At 50.0% G+C, this 16,821-nt stretch overlaps 1 protein-coding gene across 1 annotated transcript; it reads left to right on the top strand.

Annotated features, from left to right (window-relative positions):
* Window positions 1–8,336: 8,336 nt before the first annotated feature.
* On the top strand, window positions 8,337–9,441 carry LOC127566292 (uncharacterized). The gene is made up of 2 exons (XM_052008319.1): window positions 8,337–8,927; window positions 9,136–9,441. The coding sequence occupies exons 1-2, from the start codon at window positions 8,337–8,339 to the stop codon at window positions 9,439–9,441; spliced, it is 897 nt and encodes a 298-aa protein (XP_051864279.1).
* Window positions 9,442–16,821: the final 7,380 nt, after the last annotated feature.

The following is a 16,821-nucleotide window of genomic DNA, read 5'->3' as shown; positions in this document are numbered from 1 at the left end:
AGGCAAACTTAAGGTTTGGTGTGGTCACGCTGCAGAATTGTGGAGCTAAGAGCAGAGACGAGTGCGTCAAATGCTGGAGATCCGGGGCATTAAAGCCAGCAGAATGTAAAAATCGCATTGACAGTAGTAATGCTGTAAGATGTGGAGTACATGGTCACAAAAGTGCATTGAGCTGCACCACACGCAGCGAATTCATACATCTGCAGTGAAACGAAGCAAACAGCTAAACCCACCAGGCTGGTAGACGCAAAGTGCCCATTGGCAACAAAGAGCGCAAAAAACGCACACTCAGGCAAGATCCCAGCTTAACCTAAATCACTGTGCAGCTGCGCATTGACCTTCTTCAGCAAGCATTTCGAGATGATAGCGCTGACGAGCTATCTAAGCGAAACGTACAGAACGGTAAAAACAGGCTCAGTCTGGCAGCGGATTACTACGGACAAGGCAAGCAAATCTGGTTTGTGCGGCAATCACCGTTGCAGTTTGGACACGAGCAGCTTGCACGTGGATTGTGCGAGCAAAAATCTGGCGGTACATGGGTCTATAGCGTGTATCTGGCCCCCAGTCTCTTCTCTGGAGGAGTACGGCGCATTCTGGACGAACTCGCAGCTGATGCTATAGGCCGCTCCCCATAATTGTCGGCGGCGACTTCAATGCTGGGCAATGGAATGGGGCAGTCCCTGCACAAATGCGAGAGCTCTATTGTGACGGAAAACGTTCAAAATGCTGGACCTAATCTCTCTGAACGAGGCACGCAGCAGACCTTTTAGTAGAGCTGCGTGGTCCATATTCGACCTTAACTTATGGTTGCAACTCGCTGTCGCATTCGGCACGTTGGCGCCTTGAGCGACGCCTACACAGCTAGCGACCACCGTGCCATTCTGTGTGAAGTTGGCGTGGCGGCGCCCCAGCAATGCAGAGTGCTCATCAAGATGGGCTAACTCAACGCAAGCAGCAAAGTTACGATGCCTCTCAGAAAATCATCCACCCACCACCATCTGCCAGTGTACTCGATGAAGGAGGAAATCGCCACCGCCAGCGCCAGCGATCGCGTTAGGCAGATCCTTTCCATTGTGCACAGCGCGAATACAAGGAAGGCGAAAAGCTCTGAGGCATGCGTTCAAGGCGAGCAAACGCAAATGCTCATCGAGCTTTGTGAGACTGTGGAGAGCGACCCAATGGGATAAGGCGTATCAACTGGTCACGAAAAAGATCTCGAGCGCACAAAGCGTCTTATGCACCGGATGAGGTGATTGCACAGCATGTCGAGAGCTTTTCTGACTACAGTTGGCGAGACGATGCGAAATCTCGATGACGCCACATCCAATAATAGTCGCAGCAATTGAGTGGTTACCAGTGCGAGATAAGTACTATCGCTGAAGCATGAAGCTGGAAAGGCGCCGGGCCGGACGGCATTACCTCTGAGGAGCACTTACGACTCCCTTGTGCTCTGAGCCGGAAATCTTCTTGACATTTCAACAAGTGTTACAGGAGCTGTTTTTCCAATATTGGAAAAATCGCAGAGACTGTTCTGCGCCCCAGCAAGGCAAGAATCCGGGCGAAACCTGCTGCATATCGCCAATCTGCCTTCATTGCAATCGGGAAAAATTGTTGAGAAAGTATATGCACCCGGCTGGAGCGTGCTGATGGCCGCAGGAGGTGACCTATCACCAAACCAATTTGGCTTTGCGCAAGGCACAGATCGACAGTCGACGCAGCGACTAGAGTTGTGGAGATCGCTTCACACGCCATAGCGGGCAGTAGATGGAAGGAGGAGCCAAGGAGTATTGCTTGATGGTCACGCTGGATATCAAGAATGCCTTAACTCGCTCGTTGGGACGCATTCTCAACTCTGCGGCGTTTCAAGTGCAGAGGATATCTACTGGAAAATCCGTGCGTAGCTACCTAGCCTGCAGGCAGCATGTACGACACAATGCTCGCTACAGAGGAGTTACGCCGTGACGGCAGGTGTCCCACAAGTCGGTCTTGGGCCCTCTTCTGGAATGCCATGTATGATGGCATACTGAGACAAAACCCTCCCACCGCACGCACATGGTTGCGTTTCGCAGAGCGATATCGCTGTCCTTGTTCGTATGAAGGAGCTGATGCAGGCCGGACAGTGTGTGCAACCGAACAATCGCGACCATCCAGCAGTGGCTTGTTTCAGTTGAGGTGGCACTTGCGCCGCACCAAAACTGAAGCCGTGCTGATCAGCAGCCGAAAAAGTGTCGAAGTTGTGAAAATTTCTGTTGGATGCACCTCTATTTACGTCCAAAAGAGCGATTAAGTATCTGGGAGTATGGATCGATACAAGCTCAGCTTTCGAGAGCACCTGGAAGCGACGAGCAATAAAGCAGCAGGCATGAACGGCTTCTCTCGAGGCTCATGGCGAATACTGGAGCCCAAAACAGTTGCGACGATTCTCTTATTGCGGGTGCCATGCGATCCATCGCACTGTTTCGCGGCACCAGTATGGGTACGAGCTCTGGACACCAGGATTTTACTGCCAGGCTGGAGGCAACGTTCAGAAAGAGTGCCATCCGCATTATTATTGGATTTCGCACAATTTCTGAGGACGCAGCTTTTGTCATCGCTGGAGTACCTCTGTTTGTGGAAATGGCTAGAGAGCGAGCTGCTACTTATCGGCAGCTGTGATCCCGGTACCACAGCAACGCCGAAACACGCTCTGTTCGTAATACAGGACGACAAGAATGCTTAGAGAGGTGGCAGCGACGATGGGATAGCGTCTCAAAAGGCCGCTGGACGACATCGGCTTATCCCGAATATCGGCGAATGGTCTGTAGGAGCACGCCAAGAGTCAACTTCCACTTGACGCAGGTGCTAACGGCCATGGATGCTCAGAAGAATTTGCTGCACCGCTTTCGTCATGAAGCTTCTGGTGACTGTCGGAGTGTGTAACACTGGAAGATGCGGAGCATACATAGCTCGTTGCAAGTGTATTCACTTTCGTAACGACTTGAAAAGGCACTTGGTTGTACCGATCGCGGTGGGAATTTGGTCCCGTTAATGCTGCAATCAGTGCGACAACTGGGTTGTAATATGCGAGTTCGTGTCAACAGTGATGCAGACCCAAAGAAGCATGGAGAGAGCCAGGAGAGAGCCGATTGGAATAGGTGGCGCTATGTCTCTTATGAAGCAATGCTTCACGGCCGTCCCACAGGAGATCGCACTCCCTATAATCCAATATAATTTATTACATGTATCTCGTTAGCAATTTTAGTATAGTAATAGTAGAGCAAAGTCAGAATTCTGAAAAAAAAGTGACTGCGAGTGAGCTTGAGCTGTGTCAAAGCCTTGAGTACTTACGGACGGTCGGGGCACCTGCTGCCGGACGTCGTGAGCAGCCGCGTAAACAGGAGGTAATTGACAGAGTCGACGGCTGCGAGGGAAATTGTTGTTGGACCCAGTGCAATTGACCACAACTATGCAAACAATAGCAATTTGCACTCCCACGATCAGCTGACGACGAGGCTGCACTACCACCAGCTGCTCACCAGACTGGCGCTCTGGGCGTTGTCAGACGGCCGACCCTAAGCTCAGCGCAAAGCTTAAAAAATTTAGTGCATACTCCCAGGAGGGCCTGTAGCTTGAATGTGCTACTTGAAGGTGCATACTTTCAGGAGCTACATCACTAATATACTCAATAAGCTCACTGAAAGAGTGCAGCTGCAGTGGCGCAGTTGCATAGAGGTGCGGACTTCCCCAATTACAGCGATCCACGGTTCGAGTCCACCAGGAACGAAAAAGTCCAGTATTTAAATAAAGTGGTCGAAAAAGCGTGTGTTGTCGCTTGGCGATGCAGCGCACACCTCCACCACAACAGTAGTTGTAGGCCGAAGTTACCGTGTGGCGTCGGCAGCGTAAAAGCAACAGCATGCATGGCTAAACTGGTGACATCAAGAGCGAGGAGTCAGCAAGCTCGTCGGCGGTCGCTGTGTTCTGATCCCGACATGGTGGTCACACGCATCGTGCCTGTTGCTGGCCCAGCCAGCGAGAAACGGTCAGTTAAAGACCTCCTTGAGCGGATGGGCACAGAACTTGACGGCCTCTCGGAGCAGTTCGCCTCTCAGAGGCACATAAACAAGAAAATGAGGAGCAAGCTCATGAGGCTGATGAAGCTGCAACGAGCAGCAGCTGAGCAACTATGCACGAACAGCTGAAGATCCCGCCAACGCAGGAGTAGTACCAGCTCAGCAGCTCCAAGCGAGTTAAGTTGGGAGTAAGGCAGCGGCCACACCCAAACGACCGCGAGACACAGAGAGCGGGCCGAGGAAAACTATTCCCTCAAAGCGAAACAAAAATGTTCACAACCAGGCGCAAGGCGACGAGTGGATAACCGTTGAGCCGAGGAACAGCAGACACATCACCACCGCTGCTAGGAAAAAGGCCAACAAAGTACGCCCGACGCGCTGATAGTGAGCGCGAAAGGTGAGATGAGTTACAGCGATGTGCTCTCTCTATTACGAGACGACAGGACGGCAGATTCAAAGATGTCTCAAGACAGAGGACACCACTGCGCGCAGAACTGCCAAGGGCGATCTGCTGCTCCGAACTTGGAGGAACAGGTCTGGACCAACACAGACAAACTGCGAGAGTAGATCGCGAAAGTGTTGGGAGATTGTGCAGAGGTGCGCACTCTGTCTCAGCTCACGCAGCTGAACGAACTTGCAAGTAAAGAGGCAACTCTGTGCCAGGTAAAGAGCATAAGACCAGCTTACGCCAACACTCAGGCGGCGACGGTCCTGGTGCCTCCAATCTGGGCCAAAAAAATTGCACACACTGGCAAGCTGGAAAATCGGCTGGACGATGCAGAGTAGCCGAGAGGAGCCGAGGATCGGTGCTTGGACTTTGGGCACAATTGCGAGCAAGTGCGAAGCGCGGTGGGACAGAGCAAATAGCTGCTTCCAATGTGGCGAGCAAAACCTTAAAGCGGCCTCATGCAACAGACCAGCGAGATGCTTTCTTTGCTTAACCAAAGGCATCAGTGAGGTCAACCACGCGGCGGGTAGCAGACTCTGCCCTTCGGCAAATGGGCGAAGTATCAAACGCTCACTATGAAGATTATGCAGCTAAACCTGAACCACTGTGCAGCGGCTCAGGACCTCCTACTGGAGTCGGTCAGGGAGAACGAGGTGGATGTATCCGTTCTTAGTGAACCCTTCAGACCTGGTTTTGGAGTTGATTGGACGTGCGACCACACCGGCAAGGCGGCTATACCAACAGGCTGACGGCAGCTTCGTCAGGGCGCTAGTGGGCAGTGTTTGGGTGTACAGCGTATACCTAGCTCCCAGTTTGCCAATTTCGGACTTTGCTAACATACTGGACAGATTAACTGCGGACGTGAGAGACCACTCCACAGTGGTTGCGTCCATAGGCCAAAAATAAAAAAGTCCATAGCAACAAAATGTACGAAAAGTAAACAAATCGTTTCTAAATTGCCCAACCTTGTCATGGCAAACTAGATTTTTCTGGATATCTAACGTTCTTTCTAAAAATAGAATTGAAGTTGCGAGCAGGTAGTCAATTGCACAGCACAGCTTGCGCGCATCGCGCAATTTTTCACAAACAAAACCGAACTTTGAAGTGGTCAGTTCATTTATTACGTGTCCAAGTTTATAATATTTTTAATGGATTTTGAAGTTGAAGGTATTTTCTAAAATTTGAGATATTATAAAAAAACGTACTTGTTAAACTCTTCTTGTTATATTATTTGAAAAAAATACATGTTTTTGTCTATATTTTGAACGTCTTTTTTATGTTTAGCTGAGGTTTTAGTAGTGACGCCACAGAATGCCACAGTTAAGTTGTATATCAATGTGTTTGTCTGGCTCTAAAGGTAATAAATGTGTAAATTTTTTTTGACGAAAATTGCCGATGTGCTTACAATCGTAAAAATTCTAACACCGTCTTAACATTTTCAGGGTCAGTTTTGCACTACAAAAATTTGTTTTCGCTCGTGTGCTTGTTGTGCTGTTGCCCTGTCTTCGTCTTTTTGAGTTTGTGTTTATTAAATAGTTTTTCATTTATTAATAGTTTTGATTTATTTTTTGTTTATTCCCTTGCTTTAAACTTTAATATGAGTGTGTATTCTCACGTTTATATGTTATTAATGTAAGGTGCAGCAAAGAAGGTAGCGCCGTTGAAAGGTGAACAAAATTGATTGAAGTTATAGAAGCAAATATTATTAAAAACGGCTATATGTTAATAAGAGTGAAGTGTCAAAGCGAATTGATACGTTTGTAAGAGGATATATTACGTTTTGGGTTAATTACAAACGCATGAAATCTTCAATTCTCCAATATCAATCTGATTGGTTGAATGAAAAGGAATCAATACCGATAACATGCACCCAATCAACATAAAAAATATGAGCCGTTTGTATGGAAGCTATATGATACGATTTTTTTACTGTGTGTTTAGAATATTTTTATAGATTTTTGGATTTTTCACACATGTACATTGTTGATCTTTGGTGTACAGAAGTGGGCACGAATGAAGAAAAAACTCGAAGAGTAACTAGTTTGGTAGAAGAAAGCAGCAATATAATTTAAATACTTATATATATCTTATATATATCTTGAATTCTAATATGAAATTTTAGCACTGTAACTCCACCGGTAGAATTTTGGCGCACAAATCGGCATATAAGCCATAATAAGGTTGTATGGGAGCTATAGGATATAGTCCTCCGATGTATCCAATTTTTTACTATATATACAAAATATTTTTTTTAAATTTTTGGGGAAAATTTCATAACGATATCTCAACGGGATATATTTTTGGCCGCGGCTTCATACAAGCCCAACCACTGTGCACTCGCCAGTATTCGTCGCAGGCGACTTCAACGCTTGGGCAGTCGATTGGGGAAGCATGGTCACCAACCAAAGAGGGCGATTGGTGGTCGAAGCCTTTGCTTCTTCTCAATCAAGGCTCGCAATGGACATTCAGCAGGGCCGGTACCGGCTCAATTGTTGACTTAACATTATGCAGCAATTCGCTCGCTCATTCAGTCAGTGACCCCTATACAGGGAGCGACCATATGGCCATTTTTTGCAAAATTGGAGCTCGGAGCCACAGTTGCATCTCTGCCGCACCTCGTTGGAGGACTTTCTCAGCCAGCAAGCTAAACGTCGAGCGCTTTGCAAGCTCGATGAGAGAGCTGAAGGTTTCAGGCAGCGCAGAGCAGATGGTCGAAACTGTCATGGAAAGGCTAGAGTCGGCTTGCGTAGGCTCCATGCCGAGTTGAGCAAACCCCTCGCTACGCCACACGCCAGTTTACTGGTGGAACGAGACCATTGCCGCCGCAAGACGTGTCTGCAACCACGCGAGGAGGCGCTATCAGAGAGCGCGGGGAAGACCCTTTTTCCTAGCTTGGCAAACACTCTTTAGAGAGAGTCGCAAAACTCTTAAAAATGCGATCAGGGAGAGTAAAAAACGGTGTTTCCTGGCCCTGTGTGACACACTGGATGACGACCCATGGGGCAAGGCATACCAAATCGTCATACGGAGAATTGGGACACGGAAATCGCCACCACCACCGGATGATCTATTGCGTGGGATTGTCACGGAGTTGTTTCCCAGCGTGGAGGAAGATAAGGCATGGCTGCCTGATACAGCTTCCAACGATGGTTTGCCGCTGAAGTTGGTCACCAGCGAGGAGATGTTAAAATGCGTTAGAAGCATAAAGCAAACCGGGGGCTCCAGGTCCGGATGGCATACCCGCAAGGGCACTAATGCTCGCCTGCTCCCTTCATCCAGCTTTTTCATCAATGCTGAATAGTGCCTGGAAGAAGCCATAGTCCCGGATAGGTGGAAAACACAAAAGCTGGTTCTAATTCCGAAGCCCGGGAAACCGCCTGGTAATTCATCTTCGTTTAGGCCTATCTGCCTTATCGACGTGGCGGGGAAACTGCTGGAGAAGGTGATTTGCACTCGTTTGGAGGAAGCTATTTTAGCGAACGGAAACCTTTCCCCCAACCAATATGGATTCCGGAAGGCCAGGTTGACAGTCGACGCTATCGAGAAGGTAGTTGGTATTGCTTCCAATGCAATTGCTGGCACTCGCTGGAAAGGGGGCCAGAAGAAATACTGTCTGATGGTGACATTGGACATCAGAAATACCTTCAACTCGGCCCGCTGGAACTGCATCTTACGGGCGCTAGACTCATTCAAAGTCCCACGGCAGCTGTTAAAGATAAAGGAATTACTTCTCGCCAAGAGTACTCAAATATGATACCAGCGCTCGAACGGAAGAGTACATCGTGACTGGAGGCGTAACTCAGGGGTCTGTGCTTGGCCCGCTATTGTGGAACGCGATGTATGACGGAATCCTTCGACTGGACTTGCCGACAGGAGCAAGCCTAATTGGTTTCGCCGACCACATTGCGCTACTTGTGGTCGCTAAGGAGCTGGAGGTCGCCGAAACAAATTGCAATCTAGCTATCGATTGCATTAGGACTTGGCATAAAACGGAAGCAGTGCTGATCAGTAGCAGGAAGAAGGTTGAATCGGCGGTAGTCAAGGTCGGAGCCGCCCATATTACCTCCAAGCGAACACTCAAGTATCTGGGAGTGACGATCGACTCGAGGCTAAGTTTTCGAGAACACTTGCAGGAGGTTGGTCGCAAGGCTGCAGTCACCAACAGGGCGTTATCTCGCCTGATGCCCAACACCAGGGGCCCCAAAGAGAGTCGTCGAGCACTAATTTCAAGCGTGACAAGGTCCATAGCCCTCTATGCTGCTCCTATCTGGGCAGACGCCGTTTTCAAAAGCTTGTACATCGGCGGCTTGGCGTCAACCTTCCGGCTGAGCTCCATCAGAATCATAAGCGGTTTCAGGACCGTTTCAGACGAGGCTGCACATGTCATTGCCGGCATACCCCCCTTCGAGGAAATGGTCAGGGAGAGGGTAAGCGTTTTCCGGCAGCTCCAGACTGGCTCATTACCCAACGCCGAGAAAAGAGCCATCAAACAAAGAGCACAGAGGGAATGCCTCGAAAGGTGGCAGACCCGGTGGAACGAGACGTCCAAAGGACGGTGGACTCACCGGCTTGTCCCTTTCATCAAAAAAATGGATGACAAGGAGTCACGGCCAGTTGAACTTTTACTTGACCCAGGTCATCAGTGGCCACGGCTGCTTCAGGAGCTATTTGTTCCAGTTCGGACATAACACAGCCGAAGAGTGCCCCGCCTGTTTCCCGACTGCGGTGGAGGATGCCGAGCATGTCATTTTTCAGTGCGGTAGATACGCAACCCTCAGACAAGAGCTGGCAGATGGAATTGGCGAAAGGTTAACTGTGTCGACGTTGGTTCCGCTGATGCTGGTATCGGCCACTAACTGGACACTGATCAGCCAATTTGTGGCAGCGGTCATGATCGAGCAAAGGAGGGCCGAGAAGGCCAGACAAAGAACGAGGGAGTAAGCGGCGCCGATGTCCTTGTGAAGCATTGCTTCGCGGCTGTCCCACTAGAGCCAGGCTCCGCTAACTCTGTTTTCTTCCTTTTCTCTATGTAGAATTTTCTTTAACTCTACTTTGTAAACCTTTTCTAATCTATACTACGAATAAAAAAAAAAAAAAACCCACGCACACACACACCCGTGTGGACGGCGGGCAATAGAATTCCTCCACAGTACACCCGCTTGTCGTACGAGGCGACTAAAGGGTGAACAAAAACGGTGTTGGTCGTGACCGATTGGCGCCTCACAGCGGAAAGACTCTGACTGCCTCTAACTTGGTAGGGGCCAGATCGATTCCAATCGCAGCCCGACAAGTAGCTCACAACTGCCGACCACTAGGGTCAGGTAACGCCCGGGTGGCCCTCTGAACACCCGTCCAAGGGCCAGTAAAAGCGAGAAGGCGATCATGGTCTGCCAGTAAGACCTTAAACAAATGCTATGGGTGATTCCCAGAAGATACAATCAATATGGAAGGTCATAAAAAAACCAACCTTACGGTGCAGGGAGTCGGATCCCCAGTACCGGCGATCTCGAGGGGTGAGCAAGCGGGCCCCCGGTCGTCGAAATCCTATGACCGCAATGCCTCGGTGGTGGCGAACTTGGCCACCTACGCAGATAACATGACAAGCGCCCTTCACAGGAGAGTGAAATACGGCGAGAGCGGATATAGCTCGGAGCCCATATTTAATCCCTTCCAGGGCAGTAAGAAGACGCTTAGATCTCCAAAGGAAAATCCGAAGGATTCTACAGAGGAACTCACGTCCTCTGTGTCCCCACAGAATAGAGGAGGGGAATCGCAAGGCGTCGTTACCGATAGCACTCGAAGCTTCGACGTGTTGGGAGAAAAGATAAGAGCTCTTAGCAAGATGTTGGAAGGGAGACGCACAATCCATCAACCAATGAGGAACCTTATCGATAACATCATGGAGCTTTACGCGGCAGTGGATGAAGAGAGAGCAGCGAAAACATCTCCGGAGCCAAGGGCTGCAGAAGGCAACAGAACCAGAGAGGAGAGAGGCGACCAGATGTCACCGCCGCCTACACCCAAAAAATAAAGAGAGCAGGTTCACAAATCCAAACCGGCGACAGCTCCCCAAGAGAGGCCGCAAACTCACCAACCAGGCGTCGATACCATCCAGAACAAGGAGTGGAAGAAGGTGCCAAAGCGTGCCAGAAGAACCAAATCAGCTAAAGCCGGACGCAATAATAGTGAGAGGGTCTAATGACGTATCGTGACATCAGAGGAGGAACATCTGGAGGCACTGATAACACAGTTCGGAGAGGTGAGGATCACAAAATCCTGCATTGTCTCATTCCGGAAGGCCTACGGAGGAACGCAAGTCGATTCTGCCAATAAGATGGTAGAAGCTGGCAAAGTGCAAAGTGGAAGGTCCAGCAAGTCCGCTGCTTTATATGCATGGACTTCGGTCACGTAGCAAGTAGTTGCACAGAAAAAGTAGAGTACAAGGACACATGCTTCAGTTGTGGGGGAAACAGGCCACAAGGCGAAGCTATGCGACAAGGCCCTAAAATGTAAACTCTGCAGCAGGAAAGGAGAGAAGGCAGTAGACCACCCGGCAAATAACAGTAGGTGCCCATACCTCAAAAAAGCGCTCAGCAAAACATGCGGAAGATGACACGGTTCTATCAACTGAACCTGAACCACTGCGAGGCACCAGCGACTGGTGGGCATAGCGAAGAGCCAAGCCACAGCATATACGACCCAGAACAGAGACACGAACCAACGGGAGGAAAGAAACGCGGCACACTTTCAGGAGCAACAGAAAGTGCTGCATAGCCGAAGGTTCTCACTCAAATTTAAGCGATTGCCATAGCAGAATTGTGAGCTAAAGGTCGTGGATCTGACCAACTACCAACCTCTGCCGTGTAACGGCGCTCAAAAAACAGAGGCCCTGGTGCGGTCACCAGGGGGCGGTATAACCTCCTCCGACAAAAGTCGTAGGAAATTCTCGGCCAACACTGGACTGCTAAGTTCCTCAAGCTTCCAAGAATCGCAAGGTCGCCCCAGAGCGGAGGGCCTGCATCTGCGCACTCAAAGGTGGATGAGCTAGCATTTAGCTTTGATGCAGCCGAAGAAGCGGCAACGCCCAAAAAGAGCCCGAGATAGGAGTCCTGGTGTCTCAGTGGAAGCGGTGCCAAAGAAGATTAAAATTCAAAGAAGCCTTATTGGGGCGGTAGAAGAGTTGGGCAAGTTGATCGATGGTCTGATCAAGACATTTACGCCCAGAGAAGTGCGACACGTCACCCAGACGAATAAAAATACGTTCGCACGCATCAAAACGGTGCAGATTCAGATTGCATCAAGTTTGAAGTTGGCGGCAGTAGAGACAGGGGCTCAGGTGACCGCAGAGACACAGGATGAGGTCTCGCACTGCGTACGTAGCTTGTCGACGCAGACCTCCCCGAGAAATGCGGCTACTACGGTTGAAGGCAAACAAAGCAGTGGTTCTTCCATGAAGCGCATAAGTATACAACGTGGAGAGCCTACGGAGAGGAAGGAAACAGAGAAGAAAAGCCTGCGTCAGAGCGTCGGGGAGCAAGTAAGGCGGGTGAGGAAAACTGCCGGCGACGGACTGATACTTGAACTTGGCAAGAACTCCAAACCTTCTATGCTGAGAATAAGAGACGAATTAAGCGAAGCGCTTGGCCTGAAAGCCAGATTGAGAGCACTAGCCCAGGAAACCATCCTAGAGATTAGGAACATAGACTGTCTGGTCTCTAAAGAAGACGTGCTGGTAGCTTGCAAAAGACTCACCCAAGCTAATCTGGAACTAAGTGCCATCAAAGCACTAAGGACTGGTTTTGACGGTATGCAGCTGGCAATTGTTACTCTGCCGAAGGAAGCTGCAGTAACTATACTACAGAATGGTAAAATTCGGATAGGCTGGACAAGCTGTAGAGTCAGTGAGAGGTCTGAGAGACCAGAAAAAAGAAGGTGCTACAAATGCTTGGAGCTTGGACATATTGCCAAGTTCTGTAAGAGCATGACCGACCGCTCTGGGTGCTGCCTAAAATGCGGAGCAGCGGGCCATAAAGCGGAGCTTTGCAAAAATGCTGCTAGGTGCTTCATATGTGCAGACGCTCGTAAAGATGATACCAGGCACCACGCAGGAAGTAGTCACTGCCCTCTCAAAGGTATTAGCGGGGTCACACGGGGGCCAAAAATGACTCAAAGGCTCCTGCAGCTGAACCTAAACCACTGCTTGGCGGCCCAAGAGCTACTGAAGCAGACGGTTCGGGAGTTAAAGGTGGACGCGGCCTTGTTGAGCGAGCCATACAGAAGAATACAGAGCCCAAGCTACGTCGAGGACGCGGAAGGAAAGGCGTCAATTTGGATATGTGGACTGGAACAGCCCCAGCTTACGGATGTGCGCGCGTCGTGTGGTTTCGTGCGGGCTAGATGGGGAAACCAGTGGCTATACAGCTGCTGGACCCGGAAGCCTTCGCTAGATCCTCTGCAAAATGTGGTTCGAGCAACAATGGTCTACGAAGCTCCAGTATGGGTGCAAGCAATGGAGGTAAAGGCGTACAGGAGGAAGATGCAGTCAACCTATCGGCTCTGCGCGTTGCGGGTCTGCAGTGGCTTCAGAACAATTTCGGATGACGCCGCTTTAGCCTTAGCAGGCATGATGTCCCTGGACATACTGGCGCTAGAGAGGTCCAATAGCTACAGGCATAAACACAACGAACACAACGCGTCGTCCAATTTTAAAGCAGAGTGCCTAAGGAAATGGCAGGAAAAGTGGGACTTATCTGGCAAGGGCCGCTGGACCCATGCCCTAATCCCAAACATAGGTAAATGGGTCAGCAGGAAATTCGGCTTCGTCAACTTCCACCTGACACAGATTCTGAGTGGGCACGGCTGCTTCCGCAGCTATCCGTATAGATTTGGACACGAAAGCGACCCGATGTGCTTATGGTGCCATCCCGAAGTCGAAGAAACGGCGGAGCACATCTTAGTGTGCTGTCGGTGCTTTTCTTGTGAGCGACGAGAGCTTGAAGGAGCAATAGGATGTAGAGTCACGACGGCCTCTGTTGTGAACCGTGTGATGGAGAAAGAAGAGTACTGGTCAGCGGTATGTAGCTATGCAGAGAAAGAGACCACAGCACTACGGACTCTAGAGAGGGAACGTACCCGCAGGCGAAGTGGAGGGGAGTGAGCACCCGTCAAGGTCTCGTGAAGCAATACCTCATGGCAGTACCACGAGAGTCTCCTTGACAGTTTCTTTCTTTCTTTCTTTCTATCTTCTATCGATTGCTTTAATTTGTGTTACATTTATTATTTTATCGAATTTATACCGAATAAAAAGAAACAAAAAAAAAAAGCACACACACACACACAGTCCACCGTGGCGGTGGCGGTTATGAGAATACCACCTCAGCTAACCACTGCTTGTCGTAAAAGGCGATTAAAGTGGTATCAAGGCCGAGCCCAGTACAGCCTTGATTAGGATACTGGAAACACCACCTCTGATTTGATGAGTTGGGGTGACAGTCACAGTATTCTAGTATCTGAGTAGACAGAGTAATATCTTGTCGAAATGACTACTAGGCTAATGCTGTGACTGCCCCCGTCCCGTTAAAATCGTGGCTGACCCTAAGCACGCTCAATGTTTCGTCCTTATTCAGTTGGGCGTACAGGCTCAGTTGAGACTACTCCTGACCTACGTGGATCTGGCTCTGAGCATACGACCCCATGAAGGCGTATGTCAACCCTCGCATGACCTCACTGCTACATAGACAACCATGAGATCATTAGACACGACTGTACTACGAACATTGATAACGACTTAGAGTAGGGACCCAATCACAACGATGTATACAACAAGCAAAGGAAGGAAGGGAGAAGAGAGGGAGAGGAGGGATTTACAGGAGTCTGCGGATCGACAGCGATCGGAAGGAGTGGCGAATGCTGACCCGTTCGCAAGGAAGCCAAGGGTTTCACACTCGCCAATAAGAGTGCCTGTAATTGCTGCGGTATCTGCGCCATCTGAACGGGCGTCCGAATTGGCTACAGGTATGGAAGCACAGCAGGGTGAACAACGACCCCCGCCAATGCAACTTAACCTTAAAGTTGCGCAAACGCAGAGGTCACCTCCTCGCCCGTGCAGAAAGGCGAGTCACTTAGCGACAAACCATTCCAAAAGAACAACGTTGGAAAGGAGTCGACAAGGAGCCCCGGAGGCGGAAAGGTGGCGGCCCCCGCAGACACAGCGGCAACAATTGCGTCCCGCGCAAGGGAGCCAATGATCCGGGCCGGTAAACCTAGGAAGGAAACCAAGACAAGGGAAGGTAGAAGCACAGGCGGCGATAAGCAGCGGCGCGAGAGTTGGACGAAGGTGGAGCGAAGAAGACGCGAGTTAGGCAGTCAAGGCCGGATGCGATCGTCATCCAAGGAGCGACGGGAGTGAGCTACGTGGATATCCTGCTATCGGTGAAGACGGAACCTCGACTCAAGGATCTAGCTCAACTAGTGAAGGGAATCAGGAAGAACGCGAAAGGGCGAACTACTCTTCGAACTGGTGCGCGCTTCCGATCCTAACACGAAGGTCATGCAAGAGGCTGTGAGCACATTCTTAGGTGACAAGGCGGAAGTCCGGATGCTATCGGAAACCGTGTCGTTAGAGGTCAAAGACATTTATGAGCTGACGACAGAAGCCGAAATCCTGGAGGCTCTGGTCACCCAGTTCGGGGGTACGGACATCAGCCGATCCTCAATACAATCGCTTCGGCCGGCGTACGGAGGCACCCAAACAGCCACACTCGAGAGTATCCGGCGGCTTGGGGGGAAGCTACTATCGGCAGGCAAAATCCGGATAGGCTGGGTAATCTGTCGCATTAGACAGAAAGTACAGCCTCTTCGCTGCTTCAGATGCATGGAGTTCGGCCATGTAGCAAGTAGATGCACATCCGAGACGGACTGCAAGGATCGCTGCTTTAACTGTGGAGGAAGAGGGCACTAGGCCAGGAACTGCAAAGGAGGATAAAGCCTGCATGCTGTGCACAAGAAAAGGAGATAAGGACTGCAAGCACGCAAACAAATAGCACGCTTTCCCCGTTTTTCAAGAAGGCTGTCGCTCGTCACATAAATGATGCGCATATATCAATTAAATTTGAATGACTGCGCAGCGGCCTAGGACCTGCTAGAACAGACTCTTAGAGAAAGGAAAATTGATGTTGCCATTTTATGCGAACCCTACAGACAGAAATCCCGCAATATGTGGTTCGGAGACAGAAATGGTAAGGCAGCGGTGTGGAGTTGCGGGCGAAACCCGGCGATGGTGTCCGAAGTGAAAAGCGGCAGCTTTTTTGTTCGAGCCAGGATAGGCCCGATTTACTTCTATAGTTGTTATCTGCCTCCATCCATGGATCTACAAAGCTTCAGGGCGGCTACGAACGAACTTGCGGATGACGCGAGGACAAAGACACCCTGCCTTATCGCAGGGGACTTTAACGCTTAGGCCATGGAGTGGGGGAGTGCCAGGACCAACGATAAAGGTCAAGCTCTGCTGGAGGCGTTGGCATCCCTGGACGTAGTGCTGCTGAATTCTGGCAATCAGTACACGTTCAGCAGGCGTAGTAGGGGATCCACCATCGATGTTACTTTCGTAAGTGGCAGCCTTTCATTTAGAGCATCCTGGAAGGTATGCAGTGATTACACGCATAACGACCACTCTGCGATTATTACGGAGATTGGAGGAAATCTGCTACGGAGAAACACCCCCAGGAGCCTCTCATATAATACGAGGTCCTTCGATAGTGAGGTCTTCAACTATATGACCAGAGTAGCAGAGCTCGATGGCACGGCGGAGGTTATGGCCAGCAAGGTAATGGTAAGGATAGCAAGTGCTTGCGATGCCTCAATGTCTAGGAGAGTGCAGGGAGGAAGTCGTCTTCCGCAAGTCCAGTGGTGGAACGACGGGATAGCGGACGCAAGGAGAGAGTGCCTCCGAGCCAGGAGGAACTACCAGCGTGCTGCCCCCGGCACCGCATACGAGTCAGAGAACTGCAACGAGTATGATTAAGTATGAGCGAATACTCATATCCAAATTGCAATCAAATCAAATCAAACAATTAGTCGGCAACGAGTTCGATTCAACTCAAGTACTTCAAGCGTTAGCTGATTTGATTTTACTCGAACCGATTTTCGCTCGGCAATCACAATCAAGTACAAGTATGGGCTGCTTCGGCTTGCATCAAACCCCTTTGATGCGATTGTTGCTAACGATTCATGGGTTGAACTGTTGCTAAGTCAGAATTCAAGGCATTTTACTCGAGTATAATTGTGTTGATTTTATTCATCTGTCGTTTACTCGAGTGATTA

The sequence above is a fragment of the Drosophila albomicans genome, unplaced genomic scaffold (assembly GCF_009650485.2).
Source record: "Drosophila albomicans strain 15112-1751.03 unplaced genomic scaffold, ASM965048v2 utg000205l_pilon, whole genome shotgun sequence".
Classification (NCBI taxonomy): domain Eukaryota; kingdom Metazoa; phylum Arthropoda; class Insecta; order Diptera; family Drosophilidae; genus Drosophila; species Drosophila albomicans.
This window is presented reverse-complemented; position numbering and strand designations above follow the sequence as displayed.

Coding starts and splice junctions, on each gene's coding strand:
- LOC127566292 (XM_052008319.1), top strand. CDS start 8,337: ATGTATGACGGAATCCTTCGACTGGACTTGCCGACAGGAGCAAGCCTA. Junction 8,928..9,135: donor AGGAAATGGTCAGGGAGAGG/GTAAGCGTTTTC, acceptor TACTTGACCCAG/GTCATCAGTGGCCACGGCTG.